The sequence below is a fragment of the Stegastes partitus genome, unplaced genomic scaffold, assembly GCF_000690725.1.
Source record: "Stegastes partitus isolate 25-593 unplaced genomic scaffold, Stegastes_partitus-1.0.2 Scaffold1617, whole genome shotgun sequence".
Classification (NCBI taxonomy): domain Eukaryota; kingdom Metazoa; phylum Chordata; class Actinopteri; family Pomacentridae; genus Stegastes; species Stegastes partitus.
In genome coordinates, this window is record NW_007579348.1 from 148,392 (window position 1) to 171,471 (window position 23,080).

At 41.0% G+C, this 23,080-nt stretch overlaps 1 protein-coding gene across 1 annotated transcript in view; it reads right to left on the reverse strand.

The window, feature by feature from the left end:
* The window catches only part of ccdc88c (coiled-coil domain containing 88C), a gene marked incomplete at its 5' end in the record, with an annotated part of 35,721 nt that extends 16,623 nt beyond the window's left edge, over positions 1-19,098 (reverse strand). Inside the window, 23 exons of the mRNA XM_008300979.1 lie at positions 1,611-1,915; positions 2,326-2,415; positions 2,668-2,813; positions 2,978-3,164; positions 4,742-4,885; positions 6,808-7,085; positions 7,231-7,392; positions 7,763-7,903; positions 8,000-8,141; positions 8,268-8,395; positions 9,037-9,834; positions 9,934-10,218; positions 10,322-10,459; positions 10,917-11,098; positions 11,208-11,358; positions 11,669-11,815; positions 12,776-12,934; positions 14,473-14,554; positions 15,156-15,379; positions 15,632-15,775; positions 17,191-17,274; positions 18,414-18,472; positions 19,029-19,098. Coding sequence (XP_008299201.1) covers positions 1,611-1,915; positions 2,326-2,415; positions 2,668-2,813; positions 2,978-3,164; positions 4,742-4,885; positions 6,808-7,085; positions 7,231-7,392; positions 7,763-7,903; positions 8,000-8,141; positions 8,268-8,395; positions 9,037-9,834; positions 9,934-10,218; positions 10,322-10,459; positions 10,917-11,098; positions 11,208-11,358; positions 11,669-11,815; positions 12,776-12,934; positions 14,473-14,554; positions 15,156-15,379; positions 15,632-15,775; positions 17,191-17,274; positions 18,414-18,472; positions 19,029-19,098 — 4,246 coding nt within the window. The remainder of the gene's footprint in view (positions 1-1,610; positions 1,916-2,325; positions 2,416-2,667; positions 2,814-2,977; positions 3,165-4,741; positions 4,886-6,807; positions 7,086-7,230; positions 7,393-7,762; positions 7,904-7,999; positions 8,142-8,267; positions 8,396-9,036; positions 9,835-9,933; positions 10,219-10,321; positions 10,460-10,916; positions 11,099-11,207; positions 11,359-11,668; positions 11,816-12,775; positions 12,935-14,472; positions 14,555-15,155; positions 15,380-15,631; positions 15,776-17,190; positions 17,275-18,413; positions 18,473-19,028) is intronic.
* Positions 19,099-23,080: the final 3,982 nt, after the last annotated feature.

Below are 23,080 nucleotides of genomic sequence, written 5' to 3' on the forward strand. Positions count from 1 at the left end.
GCAGTGACTTACTTTAACATTAATAATACGTGGCAGTGAGAAAAAAATAAAAGCAGAAGGCTGCACGAGTCTGGATGAGAAAATGGTTGAGAACAAGATACGGTCAATGAGGACTGTTTTTATGTCCAATATCTATTGCCTATCTATATACTTAATATTTATTTGATATATATCTTTAATAACAAAAATGTCAGCCTCAAGGCTTAGAGTGTTTAGTATTGCTTTACAACAGTGTCTGCTGTTCCAGGTGCTCGGGTGATAATTGCAACAAGCAGTTCTGAAGGTTTCCAGAATGGATCTGTAAACTCCTTTGTGAAGGAAAAATTACTTTCTTTATTTGGAGTTAATCTTTTAGAGAACATATTGAACCCTGATTGACCTCCTCAGGTAAATGTAGTGCTTGTAGCAGATGTGCGCTCTGTAACTTTTATAGATTCTTGACCCCACGTAACCTTATTGTAGCAGGACAGGCAGGCACTCAAGGCCAGATTATACCCAGGCGCCGACTTATCTTTGTTTCACTTTCTCCCATAAATCTGGATGTGGCTCCCACTGAAGGAGGATATAAGACTAAAGGTGTGAGAGGGATCTTTAGAACTGATGCTGGCACTGCATGCATGAACTGCTGTTCTGTTAGTGTCACGTCTCCTGAATTCAGTAAACCTTATTTCAATCTAAGTCATCTGAGTCTCTGGTGTATCTCTTTGTGTCGGGTTCCTCATCTAACATCAACCCCTTCCGAATTTTCACAACACTCCTCACATTATCAAAGATAATGAGTTGAACATCAGACCAAGATCTCAGACCAGATTCCTCCTCTGGCCGTCAGGAGGGGTGAACTGGGAGTAAAGCAGTGCAAAACTCTTACAGTCCTGCACCGCGTATATAACATAAATATGTTAAAATAACTCTTTAAACTTGTTGTATTGCTTGTATTGTACATTTCTTTTTTTTTTTAACTTTTACATCATTCTTTCCTTATAAACTTATCCCGTACCACGCCTGCTAAAAATAAAAAAAAGAATCAATGGTCAAAACCAAATACTGCTAAGACTGGAAGTTCCTAATAAAAGAATCCGATAATGCCTGATATTATGTAATATGACATAAATACAAATACATTAGAAGGATTTCTAACTTTAGGTCAGAATAAACTAGACACCTGCTTTAGAACAGGTACCAGGCACTGTTAGAGTACTTGTAGTGCGGTAGAAGGGTCTGAGTGCAACAAATTCAGAGGGTAACAGATGGGAGAAGCAGTTGTGCAGTTACTGTCAGTCCTCCAGTCAGTTATATGATGGTCTACAACTCCCTCTACAGGAGTGCCATGGAGGTGCAGCTCATCCAAATCAGTGTTTTATCAGCTTTGTGAGCTTTAACATTTTAATAATAATAAACTCCATTTATAACGTTTTCTAATCATACCCGATGAAGAGGAAACCACAGATATTACTTTATCTGCAACTGTTATCATAGAAAAACTATTGAATGTGTCCTTGATAGGAAAACGCGCTGAAATTAAAATGACTCATCCATCTGCAAGCATCTGCTATGTACATTGAAGTTTTTATGGATAAGTCAGTGTGCCAGTGTGTGTGCTGTGTGTTTACCTCTGCTGATGGGTGTCAGTGCTGGACTATGGGGTCCCAGGCTGGGGCTGGTGGTGTGGTTATTATGGTTACTATGTGCATTGACGCCATCTTGCACGTCACTTCCCGTCCGCTGGGGTGGAGGGGGCGGGGTCTCTGGGGGGAGGAGGGGGGGTGTGGCAGGTAGGGGGATGTCTGGGGCACTCTTTGCTCGCTCTTTGTCTTTGCCCACTTCCTTGTCTCGGTCGCCTCCTCTCTCTCTGCTGCTCTCCTTGCGAGGTTTGATCAGCTTGGCTAAAGCTTTGGCCCCAGACCACTGACTCCTCCTGACAACATACACCAACATGTTTATCTGTCCCACCACATGTTAGACATCAATAACTGCAACAATGTAAGCAGTGATATTCAGATAAAAACCTGTTGATAACAAGGTTTTTGGATTGTTAAGGGTCAGAATGTCAAGTCACAACTGCATATAAAAACCTCTGCTGTGTTCAGCTCACTGACTAAAGCTGTCTCTGCCTAAATACGCTTGACTGAAAACATAAGCATAATTTATGGGAGGTTTATGTGTCATCAAGTCAAGCCACCCTTTACTAATAAACACTTGTGATGGTATATCAAAGTCTATAATTCTTGTATCACGAAAAATTTAAAATTGTGATAAATAAACAGTATGTTCTATCAACCAGATTTAATTTTAGAAATAAAATACTGTCACTGATTAAAATATTACTTTTTAGGTGTGGGGTCATAGAACTTGTACTGGTCCATGATCTTCTCCTCTAGTTTCTCCTTCTGACGACGAAGAGCGTTCAGCTTATCACTACAGAGACAGAGAAAAGGAACAAACAAACAAGACAAAGTATTGTAAGTTTCTGTACTATTTTTGTTTTTACAGTCTCGGTATAAATGCATCTATATTTTCACTTCATCACAGCAACCCCGAGATAATTACATGTCAAAGGTTGTGTCCACTCTATAGTGCTACTAGTGTGTAGCATACTACATGAGTACAGATGTAGTATAGTGTGCAGTTTAATGTGTAGATAGTGTTGCTGCTGTTGTGTGCAGTTACATGTATAGTTTCTGCTCCTGGTGATACAGCTCTTTGCTCTCCATGCTCCTCTCCAGCAGAGTGTGGTTCTGTTGACTCAGCAGGTTGATCTGACTCAGGAGGTGGTGGTTCTCCTCTTCCAGGTTACCCTTCAGTCGACTCAGCAGCTATTCACCCACAATCACACACGCACAGGCAAGGAAAGTAACAAAGACAATGTGATCCACAGGGGAAACTGAAGAGGTTTAAAGTGGAACAGTCCTGAGCTACAAGAAATATTTCTCAGTTGTTCATTGCTGTTATCTCTTGGTTAAAAAAGGGCCCTGTTTACCTCACAGTGGTTGTCTAGTTTGGTCATGGTCAGATCCAGGCCCTGGTGTTGCTCCATTAGCGAATCATATCGCGCCATCCATCGACTCACTTCAAGCTGGGAAGAACTGAACGAGCTTTTGAGTTCGTTCAAACGCTGCTGGAGGCCCTTACTTTGCTCTGTTTGCTGTGAATGGTTCTCTGTCAGTCTAAAGGAGCAAGAAAGAAGAAGAAAGGAGATTATGATAATTGGGCCAGATGAGAAAAGTGATGTGATTGTTAAAGTTAAGTAGTAATGCAATCAGAAGATACCCATGTGTCCAAGTTCTCCCCTGACCTCAATGACACTATGGTACCAGTGTACCTGAAACTAAGCTTTTAAAAGCTGCATTCCTACAAAAAACAACTTCTAAGGTGACTAATATTATTTTATGTGTTCTAACAAGCATCACACTATACAATCTTTTGGGCTTTTGAGATGCCACTGTGTCACTAAAATTACCACAGAATAGAGGTGCATTGAGTGTACCCGGGATTTTTAAAAACTGAAGTATAGATATCATGTTGATAATACACAGGACTCCAGACTGTAATCAAAACCGCCGTATATGTTGCTTTTTCTTTAGAGTGTGAAAGTGCAAATTTCCCATTCCTGTGAGCACATAATGATCATTAGGTTGCTATGGAGCCCCCACTACTGCTCTAGCCATTCTGGTTGAAAGTACTTTATCTTTTCCACTGGTGCAGTCCATTTCCCCTTGCCGGACATGTGAAACAACCCATTTAGCTGTTACTGTGTTCCAAAGATTAAGTGGTAGTTATTGAATTATTATATCTAATAATTATTGTAAAAAACAAAAGGAGGAGAGAGATACACCTGATGATGAGAGCGCAGATGGAGACAACTACTGAGCCAGTGAAGAAGAAAAAGTGCTATATTCAATCATAATGGCAAACACTGTACTAAGGCAGCAAAATTAAACAAATTTTAATCACAATTCAATGAACATGATTGACTGCAATATTGATGCTTAAATTGCTCGTCCCATACAAACCTCTGCACACAGGTAACGCCCACTGCAGACAAATGACTTTGTTTCAACTAAATCTAAATCTGATATTACGACGTCCCTTTTCCACTCTTATTTCACAAAGTCACTTTGGTTTAAGTTGCTGCACTACAGTAACTGGGTGGAGACTGGAGGCTTCTCTGTGCCCGGCCACCCATCCAGCTTCTACTGCATGTGAGGCATTTAGGGAAAATCATTCAGTTGTACAATCTACTGATGACCAGATGTTTCCTGTTTAGAGTGATGTTAGACAACCTCAGGGAAAAGACTATATATATTTTTAGATTAAAATATTTTGCAAATATCAAGTATTGTATTACGGGCAACTTTTACATCAAGGCAAAACTATATTACATATATAAAACTCCATGCATTTATCAGCATGCCAGGTTCATTAAAGTACAAAAAATAAGGAGTGGGGGAAGGAGTGGGACCAAATAATGTGCTGGTGTGACTGACTAAAAAGCTAATCATGAATCCTGATCGACAAAGTTGATTGATAGCTTTTTTATTTTTCTACTTTTCGACAGCAATCGTGATAAGGCCTTTCCCAAAGTTTAAAACTCTGGACTTGGTTGATGGATGTGCCAGTATGCACGTCTCTGGTCTCGGACTCAGTGATAGTTTGCTATTTTTCACAGTCAAACTGTCTACAAAACATATACATATCTTTCAATCAAAGTCTAGTTGTGTGACAGTGTATGAAAACACAGTACCTGTCCACTTCAGTTTTTAGCTGTAGATTCTCTTGCTGTAGTAGCCGATTCTTCTGAACCTCCTGGTTCAGTTCCTCCTTTTCTTTCTGTCCACGCCCCTCCTGCTCCTCCCACTTGTCCTTCTGCTGCAGCAATACACAATACCTGCAGACAGACACACAGACCAGAGGGGTTATTTCCAGCTGATGGTATCTGCAACTGCATCTTGTGCAAACCTCAGGGTCATATTTGTTTACACAGTAGGTGAGTATGGTGTTTACCTCCCTTCAGGTGTAGTGCTCACAGACCACACATCTTACCACACACAAAATTATGCAAAATGTGTGAATAAGTGGACAGGAATGCTTCAGTATCGTTTTTCTTTCTATGAGAGCAACAGCAGAATCTCTAAATGATGTCACACATGAGTCAGATTTTTCGGCGCACTGTGTTGGTTAAATCAGTTCTTGAAAATGTGCCAAAATAAGACAGTCAGTACGGGTAGATCATCAAACTGCTAGTATTAGTACAAGCCGTATTTTGACTACTTAACCACTGGCAGCGCTATATCCACTGTGGGAGTGAAGAAGTTCAGACACACGTCATATTAACAATTAGAGCAGTCAAGTTCAATACCAGCTGGACTTTGGAAACTATTGGTGAAACCTTTACAAAGGTAAAGAGGTTCATTTACAGGATAAACCCCAGACTTCTGTACTTGCTACTTAATTACTAGTATTTTAAGCAATTCTGACAAAAGGAAAAAAACACACTGGAAACAAGACAGAAGAAACAACTACAGGTAAATGTAGGAGCTAAGGGGAGTGGCAGTATTTTGCTGGACATCCTTGTTACAGATCAATAGCACTGTGACCTGCTGTTCTGGGAAACACAATGTGAGTACAAGCTGTCAATAATCAACAAACTAAACTAGACTGAGAACACCCTTAGTCCCTTTCAGAAATGCACTCCTTTTCATTTGTGTGACGGTTTCTGAAAGTATTACATTCATGTCTAAATGAGCACCCTGCTTACTTTGCCATAAAAGTCGCAACAGCAATCTTTGGCGGACCCAGTAACTTTTATATCACCTCAAACACAGCATAAGTCTGAACTGCATGCAGTCACATAAACAGTCACACACAACAATATGACACACTGATGCAGGACCTTGTGTCTATAGTAAATTGCACATCTGTACTGTGGCTCTCTCATCACTGTGGGGGTTTGTCTGAATGAAGCCGTGAGAAAAGTGACCTATGTTTGAATGATAGAATGTAGTCATTTTAACAGACTGATAACAGCAGCAAGGTATCGCAAAGTGTGTGTCCGTGTTTATGTTTCCTGAGACTCCATGCATCTGTTGAATATGTGGACTTATGTGGTCGTTATTTATTACAACCGTATAATAACTCATAACTAGAACTACAGCACAGCTACAGACAGGGCAAATACAGTTATGGGCTTATAGCTACTTTACTTCAGCTTATGTCTACATGGTTTAGAACTTCTAAAATAGCACATACTAAGTAATTACTATCTAAAGTTTTCAGTAAGTACATTTGCAAGCAGAAGCTCAGCCTTTACATTAACAGAAGACTACATTTATCTCGACTTTTGTCCATTTAAAGTTTATGAAATGTTTGTAAAACAATCACTGTGTTGTGTGCTTATTTATCATCTGACTCTCCTGCCGCAGTTAGACAAAAGTAACATTAGACACGGTCTATAAAAAAACTTAAACCATAAAGGCCCTACTGAGCTCATTACTCCTATATTTTCCTCACCGACCGTGTTCTGCTCATGTGGTTATCTCACAGTGTTACACAAGGACTCCGTAAATAGAAAATTACCAAAGACCTTCTTTCCTGACACTTAAAATATGTGACAGAGCTGATCGATTAGTGCAAATTATGCAACTGTGATGCGATTGTTTTGACAGATATTGTGAATTTGTTTAATTCAAGGTTTAAATATTCACTGTGTAACAGATTTAAAACGTGATGGATCTTTACCACATTACCACACAATTTTGATTTTGAAATCGACTCATTGTTCAGCACCAGTATGTGATGCTTTTCACTTACTTGCTGTGCAGCGTTCTTTGTTCGCTCTCCAGCGCCCTCTGCTTGCCTTTCAGCGCCGCATGCTGGCTGATCAGTTGCTCATACTCGTGAGCTTGTCTCTCATGAACACTCAGCAAGCGTTCATGATCGCTGAGCACACTCTCTCTGCCTCGCCATGCCTCCTCACGCTGCCGCTGCCATGACTCTACCTCTGTCTCCAGGGCAGTGACTTGGCCCTGCAGCACTGCATTTTGGGCCATGAGAGATGCACTCTGAGAGGCGAGAGTGGAGTTTTCCACCTAGGGCACAGGGACAATACAGTGTCAAAAATACACACCACATCAAGTATTATATACTGTATTTACAATGCTCCTATTCTATGCAACTAGTGTAGTTTTACAAAAAACAAAACTCAGGTTTGTCTGAATGATGCCTGTGCAGTACCTGCAGTTTTGCTGTCTGTGTATGTAAAGCTGAATTCTGTTCCTGCAGGGTGGTGGTGTTTCGCTGTAGCGCCACCATCTGGTTGTTGAGAGAGGTGTTCTGGTTGTCCAACTGTTTTAGCTGCTCCTTTAACAGACTGCGCTCTGTCTGCAGGGAGGCATTCTGCAGAAAATAATGACACCAAAAATGTAACACTCAGGGAAAAAATGATCGATTTTGCGACTGTAACAAAAACATCCGTATGCCACATTAATCAGAAGCTCTAATTTAAAGAACAAAATACAGTACATCAAGTTCAGATGAGCACTATGAGCATGTAAACAGGGTCCAATAATATGTCAAGACAAAATTAAAGACTGAACTAGACGAAAAGAGAAAGAGAAAAGAAGACAAAGAGAAAATGAAAATATATTAAAGTAATATATTAATATTATAACAATATAAATATATACAACACATAATAATTAGAAACATGAAAAAAAAATGTTATGAGATGCACTTTGTCATTTTTATTCACAAATAAGAATCTTACATTCTTTTCTACATCAATGAGATGATCTTTGATTCGAAGCAGCTCAGCAGTAGCATCCCGGTTGTTCCCTGAGCGCTGCTGGGAGTTGTGGTTTTCTTCCACCTCTTGCTGCTGACGCAGGGCAGATACTGTCTGTCGAACCTGCAGATTTTTCATATTGATTGTTGTATTGCAGACACATCAACAAAATAAGGAAAGAAAGTACATTTATGAAAGAATCTGAATGTATGTCCTTACAGTGGTGAGTTCTGTACGAAGAGTAGTGTTGAGTGTGCTGCTCTCTTCAAGTTTCTTCTCCAGATTGGAGATTTTCTCTTCCTTAATCTTCATTGTCTGTTGAACAGTTTCCTCCAGTCGAGACTCCAGCAGCCTGTACTTGCTGACATACACACACAAAAGAAATCATTTACTTAATTACCCATCTGAGATTCATTTGTATCGATGATTAAAGAGGATTAATAGTCCTGCAATATGACCAAGATAGCAGCATATTACAGAAAACTACCTGTCCTCCAGTGTGTGCTCTTGTTGCAGTAGTCTTTCTCTGTTCAGTCCAATCTTTTCCAGTTCTTCATTTAGTCTCTCTAACTCAACACTCTGTTGCTGGACATTCAGCTTCTCTGACACCAATTCCTGTACAAAGACACATGACACACAGCGATAAAACTCTGCAAACAAATCTACATTTCCAAACAGCTGCTAAAACATTGGGGTAAAAACTATATATATACTGGATGTTGGGTCAATATTAGTAGTTTACTTCAATACTTTACAGTATTTATCACACTTTTCAGGAATATTGCTTTGAAACTGTGAGTACATTCTGAATCTTGGAATGAGAAGCTGATGAAACAGTAGACAGTTAAGAAAAGTCACTAGGTCAAGAATGAACTTTAGGATCAACTTTTGAGACGACATTAGGAAGTGCTGATGTACAGCTAATGAATGGATATTATGGTTAAACTGTTTTAACCTGTAGTTGTTAGTGGGAAACTCTAAATCTACAGACTGATTCAGCTCTTTGATCTTCTAAAGCCCTGTTGTGTTACAATTCCTAAACAGCCCATATTACACATACTTATACATTAATAATATTTTTTTTTGGCCTACTAGAAAGTGTTTACATGCTTTAATGTAAATCATGATGTTTTTCATCCTGTGTACATGCAGAGGGACTTAACCCCGGCAGTAACAGCTTTAGCTATAGGTCATGGAAAAGCCTGGACTTCAAATGAGATGTTTCAGGTACGCAAAGAGCAGTGTTTTCCTCTCACCTCTCTCAGTGTAGCCAAAGTCCTCTTGTCAATAGTTGCTTGTTTCTGAAGGTCTTTGTTCTCTCGCTCCAACTCCTTGGCTTTGACTGCCACCTCCTTCAGCCTATCCACTTCCTTACTCTGAGCTGCACCTTCTTTTACTACTGTTTTCAATCGCCTGTCTTTCTCTTCTAGCTCTGTCTCTTTCCCTTCCAGCAATGTCCTGATTCTCCAGCTCTCCTTCTCCAGGAACTTTCTGCCCTTCTCTGACTGCTCCAAGTCCAGCTGGAGCTTCTTCCTCTCCTCATCTCCTTCCTCCCTTCTTCTTCGCTCCTCCTTCAGTTCCTCTACTTCCCTTTTCAGTTCCTCCTCTCTGCTTTGTGTCTCCCGCCTCTTTCTCTCTATCTCTACCCTCTCCTCTTTGCTCTGTTCTATTTCCTCCTCTAAGCGATGCTTCTCCTGATTCAGAGCAGCCAAGTTCAGCTCCAGCCTCTCTGCTCTCTTCCTCTCTCCCTGAGTCTCTTCACTGGCCTCTTCCAGCCTTCTCTTCAGCTCCTGTGTTTCTCTCTGTACCTCCTGAAGCTCTTCCTGTAAGGTGGGCAGGCAGGCGGTTGTTGAGCGCAGGTTTTCCAGGGAGCAGCGGAGGTCCAGGTTTTCCTTTGACAGCAGGCTGTTTTCTGCCTCTTGCTTCCCCAGTCGCTGCAGCTCCCGCTGGGCCTCCTCTGCCTCCCGCTTCAGCCTGTGCACCTCCTGCTCCAAAGAGGACACCTGCTTCTCTAAAGCCTCTGACCGATCATTGCATTCATGTAGAGATGCCACCTGGAGCCAAACAGAAAAAAAGTACATCTTATAGAATCATTTCTGCAGCAGTCACATTCATTTTGACTAAATAAACATTATTATTGTTGATGTCATTACCTCTCTGGTCAGAGCGTCCCTGCTCCTTTCCAGCCTGGCTGCCTCTCTCTCCACCTCCTCGCACCGCCCAGCTCTCTCTCTCAGCCTATCTGCCTCCTCACTGACTACTTTGAGTTGTGTTTCCAAGCTGGCTAATCGGGAGCTGGTGTCTGTGATGCTCTGGTGCAGTAAACGATTCTTAGCTTCCACCTCACGGACTCTTGCCTCGCTGTTGGACTGCGCGCGTTCCTGAAGGGACCCAACTGCATCAGACAGATGCTGCTTCTCGCTCTCCAATTCTGAGATCTGATTGGACATGACAAGTGGAACAGGGTGTCACCTGAAGATGCATTTTGGTCTCTTGTTAACACTGAACAACACTTTATTCCAGTGCAGCCGTGCAGACTACCTGTCGATCCTTTGTTGCCCTCAGAGCATGCATCTCTCTCTCCAGACTCTGTTTTTCCTTTAGTAGCTCCTCTCCCAGACATTCCATGTCCTGATTGGTCATTCTCTCCTGGTCCAGCAACCCCTGGAGGCGCTCCAACTAACAAACAAACATATCAGCACATAGTAATAAGTTATACAAATAAGTAGTACGTAGTTTAAAAAGTTAAAATATGTTCTGTTGTACAAAAGTTCAGATCCAGGGTTGTTGAGATCATCTCAAATGATTCCATCTGTAGAATTGTCCATTGCTGTATGGATTGCTGGATGTTTTGACATTAACTGTTTAGAATTTTAAATATCAAACTTTATAAAACACTTTCCAGTGGTTTCTGTAGCAAATTAACAGATGGATGAAATAAAAAATAATCAAAGATGAGAATTGATATCCTGATTTTTTTATTTATTTTTTTTTTTAAAGGAAAAAACTCTAAAACCAAACAGCTACTACAATCTAGTTGTCATTAATCATTAGTTTGCTGAGTCACAGTGTCACGTGACTAATCAATGTCACCAATGTCAGAACTTTTCAGGCTCTACACATCCAGGTCTCCTACCTTGTTGCTGAGACTCTGGTTCTCCCGATCCAGCTCCTGGGTGTGGAGCTGCTGCTCCTGCAGGACGTGGTTGTCCTCTTTTAGCCTCTCTATAGAGGCTTGCAGCTCTCGGTTCTCCTTCTCCAGCTTCAGCACCCGGCTGGAAACACACTCATTCAGCTCGTGGACCAATGACTTACGAGCTGCAGCAGAGAAAAGTAATTCAGTTAAAAAAACAAGAATACAGACAACAATATTTCTGTAAATACAAATAGAGAAGACCATAACAGAGCAGGAAAGTGGCTGTCTTACTCTCTGTGTTAGTGTTGTCATGGTTCTTGGTAAGCTGTTCCAGCTCCCAGCCTAGATGAGCTGACTCGTTCATGCTCTGTTTCTGTCCGATCTCCAACAGCATGTTCTCCTCCACCAGCTCCTCCAGCCTCCGTCGTTCATTGTCCCTCTCCTGCACACACACAGAAACACACACATTAGGAGAGTTACCAGACACGTGTAAGTACTTTCACATATACTAGACAACATTCTGTCCTGACCTGTAAGGATAAAATAAGGGTCCAGGAACAAACAAACATTTGGCACATACAGTAAGACTCATTCCAAATGTTGACATACTTTCAGTTCAGCATTTAAACGTCAGATGTAAAGGCATTTATAAGTGACTACACGTGACATTATGACTTGATGAACTGTTCATGTGTATTGTATAATAAACATATATTAAGGTCCAACAAACAAGCAGAGCTACAGTGTAATACCATTTCCAGGTCGTGGATTTTAGCTCTTAGTAGCAGATTGTCTTTCTCCAGCGTGTGCAGTTTATCACAGCGCCCCCTGGAGGCCGACAGCTGCTCCTCCAACAACACCTTTGTTTCCATCAGAGTCATGTTGTCTTCACGAAGCTCCTGAATGACCAAACACACACATACAAATACATTAAGGGGACTGTCAGGACCAGCTGCCATTTCAGTGTGGCTTCATATTGTGTGTGTGTCTTGACTGTCAGAGGAAAGGGCCAAGTGCAAAACATTTCAACAACTCAAAGTACCTCAGTGCATATTATTAGGGATTTTAACGGCTGTATTATGACAAGAGATTAACTACAAGAGAGGACACACACAGATATGTGTGAAAATATCACAGAATATAAAAAGCTTTGTTACGTGAAAAAAAGTTCTGGTACAGGAAATGAAGGAGTCACTCATAATGTCTACAATCCAGTCTTCCTGTTGTGCCATATGCTCGATGGACTGCACGTATATACCGTTGTAGCATTTAGCACACATTCAAACACACATGCGCACGCTATTTGTATGTGGACAGGAGGAGCCAGGGGACTGAACTGCCAACCCAGTAATGAGAGCACAATGCAGTCTACCACCGGAGTCACAGCCATCCATACTGTGATGTTTAGTGCAGCGGTCTTCAACCTTTTTTGCACCACAGACTGGTTTCAAGCAAGACAATTTACTACGGACTGGTCATTGCGCACATAACAAATAGTTATCGTTTTCTCTATTAATAAATTGTACGAAACTAATAAAATTACTTTTTATTGCTACATATGTATTTACTTCTTCTTCTCTCTCTCGTCTCTCTCTCTTTTCAAAGAAGACGGGAAAAGTTCGTTTTTTTTAATTCAAGTGTGGAAACAAGCACAGGCGGAAGTCAAGGGAGACAAGCTAATCATTTTTCAAAATAAAACATCCCGCAGATGCAGGCGAAAATAAAATAAACCAATAAAACATTTTAATTCTTTCTGTGCGTCCCAGTACCAAATGACCCACGGCCCGGTACCGGTCGACAGCCCGGTGGTTGGGGACTGCTGGTTTAGTGTATACTGATGTGTGCAGCTCCAGTTGTACCTCCACTCTGGTCTTGTAGAAGTGCACATCATTGAGCTTCTCTTTACATCTGGTCAGTTCCGTCTCCAGCCGGTCGACCCGAGCTGCTCTTTCCCTCAGTGAGTCCACCTCGTCCCGGTACACTCGGACTGAACGAGCCTCACAAGACAGTGACTGGTTCTGAAACACACACATTTACAAACATATTTAGCATCACTTTCCATGAACTTTCTTAATATTAATAACCTAGATGTAATAATTTATCCTCAATATTAACACAGGAGACAGGAAACCTGCAAGACCAGGACTTAGATTTGTATTACTGTGTGGATTTCCGGAGAAAATAAAACTGTGTACAGACATATCACCATGTTTTAACCTGTTCTGAACTGCCGTAGCTGAATGTGTCAGCGTGTAAGTTTAGATGACAAACTGATGTATGGTAGCACTTCTTCTAGTGAGTGTTTGTCGAAACTTCTCATTGCAATGCATGCACAAAACCAGGAAAAGACATAGACCATTCTGAGCTGCTCACAGACATTTACTTGTTATATCAGATACATCTATTTTATCCTTGTAGTGTGATGAGAAGGGAAAGGTTAAAAGTGCTCGCTTTGTATATTCATGCCAGCTGTTGAATAATACCCAGCAAAATGTTTTGTCTGCAACATGTGAGGACATAGGAGTGAAACCCTTGTGTGTGTTGGACTTTCTATGCAGCAGGTGAGTTCCAACGGCATGTTAAGTTTAAAAAAAAAAGTCAAAATTTGACCATTTACCAGAGCCACAAAATGTAGAAAAAGAAAGAATTGTTGGATTTTACATATTTCCCACTGTCCTTGAACTAATCATCTGTGAGAAAACTAAATTTCTAACTTCGAAACTAAAACATCTAAGAAACCATTTGTCACTCAGCCGCAACCAACAGTCATGTGCCAAAAATTCAGGGACCAAACTGCATGCTCTGTTTAAAGAGCAGAGATTAGAGATGAGTATGGAAGTAGTAAAATAAATACAATCAGTGTAGTTAGTCAAAGAGGTGGCATCCCTCAGTCTGAAGCACTGAAAGTTATTCCACCAAAGGAAGTGAAGCGCTGATGTGAAGAAGAATCACTGTTATATGCTGCTGCAAGACGATTAAACTGACATCTGAGCTTTGTTATTTCAGATGCTGGGTTTAAAGAGCAAGATTTTCTTGCAAAGTGGAACATTTTTCATGAAAGTTTGATTTAGTTCATTCTTGTGTAGAATCCAGACAAAGTCATCTGCTGCAACCCGAGACTAAGACAAAAATAAACAGTCAAGCTTGTTTTCATTCGATTTTTTTCCATAGTTTTCCTTGACCGGGCTATTCCTGGCCCAGAACTGGCCTTTGGGGGTTAAGCACGCATGACAGTCAGCATGATCAGTACAGTCAGTGCAATAAGGCTCTGTTAACTAATCTGACAGAAACCCATCCATTATCCTGTTATTGCTAACCATTTGATCAACAACAATGTATATTATGCATAAGTGAATGAAACTACAATTAACAAAAATGGGGGCAAAAAATGTAATCGCTATTGTTTTTCTTAATTCCTGTCATTTTGGCACTTGTGACTTTACTTTGGCACCGGCTACAAGCTTTTTCAGGGGGCTTCAAAAATCCCTCTGTGCTGAAAAAAACCCTGCCTTTAGTCAGACAGATCTAAAACAGCTGTTAGTAAACACGTCCTGACCTCTTGTTTCAGTCGCTGTAACTCCTGATCCTGACGCTCCACTTCATGTTTTGAATCCATCAGCTGCTCTGTCTTCTCCTCCCTGCAAACACACACAGACACACACACACACACCTCTTTAATTAAAATCACTCATTAGCCTATATAATCAGTCCTACACCCTAGTAATGTCTACATAGGTTGACAGTAATTGAAGAGTCTGACAACAATCACTGCTGACACATACAGTGGACTTGTCTTACTGTAAGTCTTGATTATATTTGGTTAAAGAACACAGACAGCATGTTCTGCCGAATGACTTTCAGTGGCTGAGAGTGTGGTTGGAGTGTGTAGTTATTCTCCAAATAGATGGATCGGCTGTGTGATTACACTGTGGATTTATCAGAATGAGACAGCGTAATAAGCTATGTTGGTTGTGTAATGACTTCCAGCTGCTGCTTTTACCGCCACACTGCAGCCTTAAAGCAGTGATAGCCACAGAAACGTTTTAGACTGCAACATCCCACAGTGTGTAATGAACGGCTGTTTGAGTCACACTACAAGATTTATTTGCCTTGAAAATTTTTTTTACAACTTATTAGTATCAGATGGACTTTATTTTAGCAAATTTTTATGAATGTTTGTGCATATGTTCTGGAATCATTATATAGGTATTGACTATTTAGTTGGATTGAAAGACTCACAGCTCCTGTCTGTATCTGCGGAGCTTGGCCTTGGTATCAGCAAGCTCCACAGACAGATGCTGCTTCTCCTCTTTGGTCAGTGTGGACACAGTCAATCCACCGTTCACTCCCACTCCTCCAGAACCCTGGCCACGCTCTGGGCTGCTCATGCCCAGGTTCCTGCATCCTTCCTGGGGCTGCTGACTGGAGAAGTAGTCCCTCTCCTGGGTGAGATCCACAATCACCTGGAAGGCAGGTTGACAATTTTCCCAACTTAGAAACATTGTTGGTGTGTTTGGGTGGAAAACAGCTTTGCACTGTTGGACACTGCAAATCTCTACTTGAGTCATAATAATAAAAAATACTGTCTAACAGAACCAGCACAGTGACTCCATAGAACCAATACAGATGATACGGGGCTGCAAACAATGTAGGGGAGATGGTAGCCCTGGGATCACAAGTTTGTACCCAAATGCTGTCTTAATGTGTCTCTGTACCTCACTGGCTTTGTCTCGCTGGTCAATGAGTTGCCGTAGAGACGCAGCCATGTTACGGGACAGAGGTTCAAGCTCATCATGAGCAAGCTCGGTTCCTTCCTCCAGCCAGGACAGGTCAAGAACATTCAGCTGGTTGTGGGTCACCTGCAACAAACAAGCACATACACTAAATATGTTGCAAAGGACAGAAAAACGTTATTTACTTGTACAGTGGCTTAAAGCAGGACAGCTGGATGTTTAATGAATTATTACACTCCCACTGTTTTCCTTGCTAAAGTAGCTTACAATTTAGATTTCAAATTCAGAAACATTGAACTGTCTGACAGCACCTCATAGCATTTTCCTAACCCAAACATTTCACAGCTGTACCATTAATTAAAACCTTCTAAATGATTTACAGTTTGTATGCTCATTAGCTCTATAATGTGGCCTGACATGTTTGACACATTTGGAAAACATGGGACAGGCATTTGAAATAATGAAGCTCTGTGAGTGCATGTCCACACAATGTACTCTTTAAAGCATCTGTGGGGCTGCAGAGGTTAACTAGCATCGTAGCATCAGTCACCTGACCTCCTCATGCAACACTCTGTTCATTCAACAGAATGGTGCATGAGGAGACACAGAGGGCAGACCTGAGGCTAGGCTGAAGTAAATAAACAAGCAGTCTGAAAATAGGAAAGAACTTAATGAAGAACCACATTTCTAACAAAATGGACGGAGCTTTTAAATGAAATACTGTTGACCAAGCTGTTACTGTTATTTGATGTCAGCTTATGGTGGACATGTTTCATGCTGCATGGAGATAAAACAAAGCAGCTGGATTGTTATGAACAGAATAAAAGTAATACTGACCTGATGTAACAACTGTTTCTACTCAACCTTGCATCTAGGATAACACAAACTCTAAACACAAAATGTCATTGAAATGTCATTGTTTTTTTGTTTTACTGTTTCAGTAATTTGTTTAAGTAAAAGAGAACTTTTCAGTCCTGATGTAATTACTCATGGTATGTAACCGATCACGTTGTGCTGTAGGTGGGACATTAGTCAAGATCATGGAGTGACTACAGACAAACGAGGCTACATCAGAGCCAATGTAGCGCAGGTTTAAGTCTGGATAACTGCAGGCCGCAGATGCTCACTAAGAAGCTACTTCCCAAATTTCAACAATGCGTACACATCAAGCTACCTGACTGACTGATGCAAACACATGATATCAGCTGTCTGTGAACACCAGACCAAGACGGGCCACAGTATTGACTACAAAGAGGTCAAAGGTCATCTGGAGCTAATGAAGATCACAAGATGTGTTTGACAGCATCTAAGCCTGAAAAGCTAGTAAACAACCAGGGAGTTGAAAATATTCTGTCAAATTACTGCCAGTCTTTAGTCTTCACAGGTCAGATCATGATTAATATTTTGTGCAAGTTAAAGGAAATGCAGTGTGTTCGAGATGATTTTCAGTAATCTTTGGAAAACAATGCAAAAAATTACAAACTATGTTCACTGTAGGTTTACTTCTAACATAAGCTAAACTTTCATTATGTTCTACCGACCTCCTGTATGTGAGAGACAATGGCAGCTTGGGTCCCAATGTCCAGCAGCTTGATCTTCTCTATCATCTCCTCCTTACGCTCACACTGAGCATCCACACACACACACACACAAGGAAAGAAATATATAAGACACATATTTACATAAAATATTCTATATATAAAAGTAGTTGTTGTTCCTCTTTGTTGACATTACATTGATGACAGCCGAGCAGAAGAGGAAATAGAAAATACAGTTTTGTGCAGCAAATTTGTTTATGGAATGGTTGAAAGACTTATTTTGTCATCAACATCAATAACATGTTCATGTGGCTTTATCCACCCTTCCCTCCCTCTTGTCTTCCCATTCATTGCTCCCTCGTGGCCTTCCTCTTTTCTGGAACCAGTCAAACCAGTACAGGTAGGGAGGCAGACAAAAGGAGGCCAGACAGAAAGAGAGGGAGGGAAATTAGGAAGGAGGGAGTGAGCACGGGGAAAACAAAGGAAAACAAGGGAAAGATACGATGAAGAAACTGTTTGATCAGGTAAGAATCAGGAAGAGGTAGAAACGAGACAGAGACACAAAAACCCCCTACAGCCCCACCTCGGACATGAATAACCCCTCCTCTTTATTTACAGGCAACCCAATTAACTCTTAGCTCACCACATCTGGCTCATTCTAAAATAACATTGAGGCAGTAGGATGATTTGAAGAGGGAGGATGAGTAGGGATGCCTTAGAGAAAATATGACATCCTCCTTGTTGAACTGCAATCCCCCCTGTGTGTGTTTGTTGGTGGCCTGGGAGCAGGAGGGCGCTCCCACTGGAACATCCCCCCTGTTAGAAAACAACAAATCACCTGCTGCACACAGGGTTACTATAAACGAATCTCAAAATTTGCTGGTTTAAGCTCCCATACTGGGAACCTCATTGAATCACACAAGTATGTCAACAACTGTTGGTGTCCTCAAGCAGGGCTTTCAAGTTGCAAAATTGTTCAGATTAAATAACCAACATTTGATTTCCACAGTTCTACTGACTTATTACTGCCGTAAATCAGTGATGTGTTTTTAAATCCTTTAGTCCCACCCACATCCAGTCCCACCCTGCACTTCATCAGTCAGCACAGTCAACAGCTGTGCTCAGACATGCAAAACTGAAAGAGACAAGTACAGTTCCTGGGAGAGGCTAGGCTGCACAGTGAACTTGTGTGTGTGTATATATATGTGTGTGAGCATGTGTGTTACCTGCACTGCACAGCCTAGGATCAGCAACAAAAGCCTTTTCAGTTCTTCCATGCTCTTGGCTGCAGGAACAAAACACAGTGACATCAGAAACAGTATGTCAGCAATCGGGATACGGCTGAACAAGCAAAAGAAAAGGTTAAGAAAAGTCAAACCAGCAAGTCTTTGATGGTAATGTTCTAAGAAATGATCTGAAGACTGATAGTGACTGAGACTGAAGCACACCTCAGGCAACGACACAGAATACAAAGCTACAGCTAATCACACACCGCTGACTGCAGACCCGCCATTATTATTCTTTCAACTGTAATTTAAGAGTAAAAGCAAACTGGTCTTGCAGCAGTAATTCAAATTTTCTCTAGAAGCTATTACATGAGATCATCAGTACAATAAGAAACATCCACGTTACAAAATACGATGTTTACCTGTTTTAATGCAAGCCTTAGGAATAGCTCACAGCATTAGGATGGTAGGATAGTAACAACCCAAACATGTTCAGCGATTATAAATACAGTTAGCGATTAATAATAGTCTTTTATACATCCCTATCAGAACACATTAGGTAGAAATGTACAGGACTGATTAACAACAGGGTGTATATTGTGTGTTGCGTGATACCTGATATTGGGTCCTTGGCGATGCAGAGGATGTTGGGAAGGGGCATGACTATTAACTGCTGTAAGGTCTCCTAGGGTTTGGGCAGAGCACAGAAAGAGAACAAGTAAATGGACTGCACTTATATAGCACTCAAAGCACTTCACAATGTTTTCCCATTCTCACACACATTCATACACCAATGGCGACAGCTGCCAAAAATCAACCGTGATAATCGGGCAGGTTGAAAATCTGTTGATGCCTCGTTGGACAATTGTTTACATTTACATTATATATTAAAGTTAGAGAACATTTTTGCGACAATTCACAGACTCATGCCAAAGTGTCTGCTAGGCTTAAAGCATTGGTCATTTAAACATTCAAAGGTAAATTTGGCATGAAAACTTTCTGACATTTATTTGCAAAACTTGTCAGCAGGTAGATCATTCATACGTAAACACCTGTAGCACACTAGGAGGTGTCTGTGGACTTTATCCTTTCAGACTTTCATTTTAAGACGGTCGCACTACGACTATCACTGAAGGAAGATATAGCATTCATTGTGCTTTATTTCTGTGCCATCAAATTTGATAGAGTTGCTTTTTCTTTTCTTTTTTTTTTTTTTACCATTTTCTGAGCAGGTTAAATAGCATTGATGTGATTCATTGTTATACGGCTAGGTGGAGGACTGGTGATAACGATAAAGACAATTGCTGTGCTTTCCCAAATATCAACCACGGTAGTTCATTTTGCTCTTACAGTTCAGCTGCTGTTACAGACTAAATCTGGGGATGTTTTTTTAGGTGGACATTTTAAAAATAGCTGAGAAGAAAATGGCTTAAAAAAAACAACAAATAAACTCCAAGTGAAAAACACAGAGCAAAATCCTCACCAGTGTAAATAAGCACACAATAGGACAAAAAAAAAAAAAGAATCAGTAATGGTGAGTATTTCAACAGCAGCTTATTTACTGTGGTGCATAGTGACATTAACAATGTGTGTTGTTAGCTGACAGCGACTGCCTGTTGCTCTGCTTGACTTTACAGGCTCAAAACAAGTTTTGTTGAAACAAATCAAAGTCCAGCTAACAACTGACCCAGACACGTGTGCCAATGTGTATAGTGTGTGTAGGTGTGTGTCTGTTTGTGTATGTGTATAGGCAAGCAGCCAACAGGAAACACCCTGCTGTCCACAAACTGTGTCTGTGTCTGTGTCAGGAAAGAAAAAGCCCACTAGGAGGGAATGCTTTCCATTCCAGAACATCCTATCCTGCCTCCCAAACACACCTGACTGTACAGATGGGCCCAGAAGATGAAAGACACAAACAGTTGAAGTGTTTCTCTTGCAGACTCTCCCAGAAACCAGTGCTTCAGAAGAGGCAAAGAAGCAGTGTCTTTATCGAAACGTGTAATTTGTCTGCCAAAGTAAGATGTTTTCAGATGAGAAAACATGTGAATAAGGTCACACAGGAAGACATCAGGCTCACAGAAGGGGCACATGGGCGGGAGACAGACAGATCTGACCTCCAGCTGAGGAGAAGGGAAATGTTACTATTGGAGTGTGTGTGTAAAAACTGGGTGTTTTTGGAGGAGGGAAGTAGCTGTCAGCAGGCAGGGAGGGGCTGGCTGCAAAAATACACTGAAAACACTTGCACATACCTGCACCGTCTCACACACACTGCTTCACAAGAACTAAAGTAACATGGTGGTGGTTTTTATATTGTATGTTAAACTAAAAACAACTATTCCTATCGCTTAAAACTGTTGTTAAGACGAGTACTACTGTATATTTATGGCCACTGTCACAACCTAATGAGACGTCGGGCTCAGGTCTACAGTGTCATCTGCTAACCAGGCAAATAAACGCGCCATCGGCTTACTACGGTTACAACCAAGCTGCAAGGAGTGTAGGGGGAGTGCAATACCTGCAGATACCGTTACACTGGTCTATACACCAGGAGGTAATGCGATAGCAAACAAGCCTACACACACACACATACACACAGACACACACTCTGAATAAAACATGAGGTGGCTACCAGCTGTCTTTGAGGCAGAGTGAGACCTCAGTTAGTCTGCAAGTTCTGCCAAGAAGTTTGTGTTTGTGTCATCAAGTAACATGACAGACAGATGACAACGTTGACCTAAACACTAGATGTACTCTCAAACAATAAATGAGAGGAAATTTTGCACAACATTCAATTTTAGTTCAATTAGATCTAGTGGTTAATTTTAGAATATGGTTTTCTAGTCCTTTAAAATTATTTACGACACTGTTGGTCAGTTTTTAAAAACTGTTTATTTATATTGTTATATTCAATAACTTATTATTTCAATAAAATGTAATGAAACAGATGTACAAGTGACACAGAAAGGCAATTGTTGTTTTGGTTGATACACAATGTGCCTGGCCAGTAGATTTTCTCATCTCCCAGTCCACTGTCCACATGAGTCTAGTTTGTGTTTGTGTGGCTTTGACAGCGTTGCCTGAGGCCACTCAGCACGGTGCTCATAAAAAGTAGGCTCCCCTGGAGAGGACAGGCCACTTAGAAAAGCACGATTGTTGCATGTAATAGTGATGAAGCAGTAGCACTACATAGGAGATGGTCTTCCCAGAGGATCATTTCTGGCTCCTACAGCATGACATCAGACTCAGCTCCATGATCAATGCAGCTCAACAGCATGTCTGACGTATGACAGCAGTTATAGTAACCACAATTTAAACACAACGGGAACGCTTGTCAGCAGAACGCCAATAAGCCTTCTAAATTTGGCTTTTAATCGACTTATGAATCAGATGTCAATGACGGGTCAGTGTTACTGATCACTGATGGACACCTTCAGATTACTGCAGTTGTTTTAAATGACAGCTTACAGACTGTAAAGAAAAACAGAAAAAAAAAATTGTTGGGTCACATAAAATAGGAAAAAGACAAAAAGAAACAGTTTCATAAAGTTGATTGCCAGTTTAAAGAGTTTTGTGTGGTGTTATAGGCTGATGTCAGCTTTATATTACTAAAACTATCTTGTATCAGACTGTGGTGTACTTTTTTTGTATAACCAGTATTTGAATATACAGAAATGAAACGCAAAGATATTTTGAATAAAGTGAACATCAGTGTCTAATCAAAATGCACTCTCTCTCTGTCTGTCTCACTTTTGTTATGTGAGTGTGCTGGACTGTAGCGCGAGCTCAGATCAATAGATATTCTCCTCCAGCAACATCACCAGCAGGATCTAACACTTAAAACTGACAAGGGATCAATACAGCCTGCTACACTGACCCATTTAGACACACACATACACACCAGGCCCAAATCCATGGCCCACTAACACAGTGGGCTCACATTTCTAATCCCAGATCAATAAAATGGTGGCAGCTAACAGGATATCTGACTTTTACTGAGCCACCAGGTTCTCTGCTCCACAACTTTCTCAACACTTTGATCATAGCCTGCTTTTCTCCTCTGAAGAAGCCTTGGACTTCTTCCTAGCCATTTTTTTTGTACAGCCTAATATTACATAAAATATTCCAATAGGTTTTAACAGGCTGACGCTTGGCAGGCTCTCAATCTAAAAAGCACTTATTGGGATGACAAGTTTCATCCCAATAATCCCATCCCACCCCAAGTTTCTGACATATGATGCATGGAATCAGAAAAGTTAAATAAAGACGTCAGAAAAAAATCTTACAACTGCTGGGCATCGACAGAAAAAAAACCCAACCTCAGGCACAGATATACAGCTTTTAAAGGTCATACATCACTGCAACTATTTAGATGTCTCTTGGCCATTTAAAGTGATCTTATTGCCGTGGTAACACTGGTTGTTGAAATTCAATCAAATTTTTCAGGATGTGTTCTTGAGCTAGACGACCCTATAAAGCTCCTTTCAAACATGCACTCCCCTCTGTTAACCCAGCGGTATCTGAGCACGCCGGCCTCATGACTAAATGAGCACCCTGCTTGCTACCTAAAGTTCAACAGTAATGTTAATGGGTCTGTCCTGGTAAATTTTATGTATCCCTTTCAAAACGACACAAGTCTGAACTGTGTGCTGTGGCATTAATGAATAGGC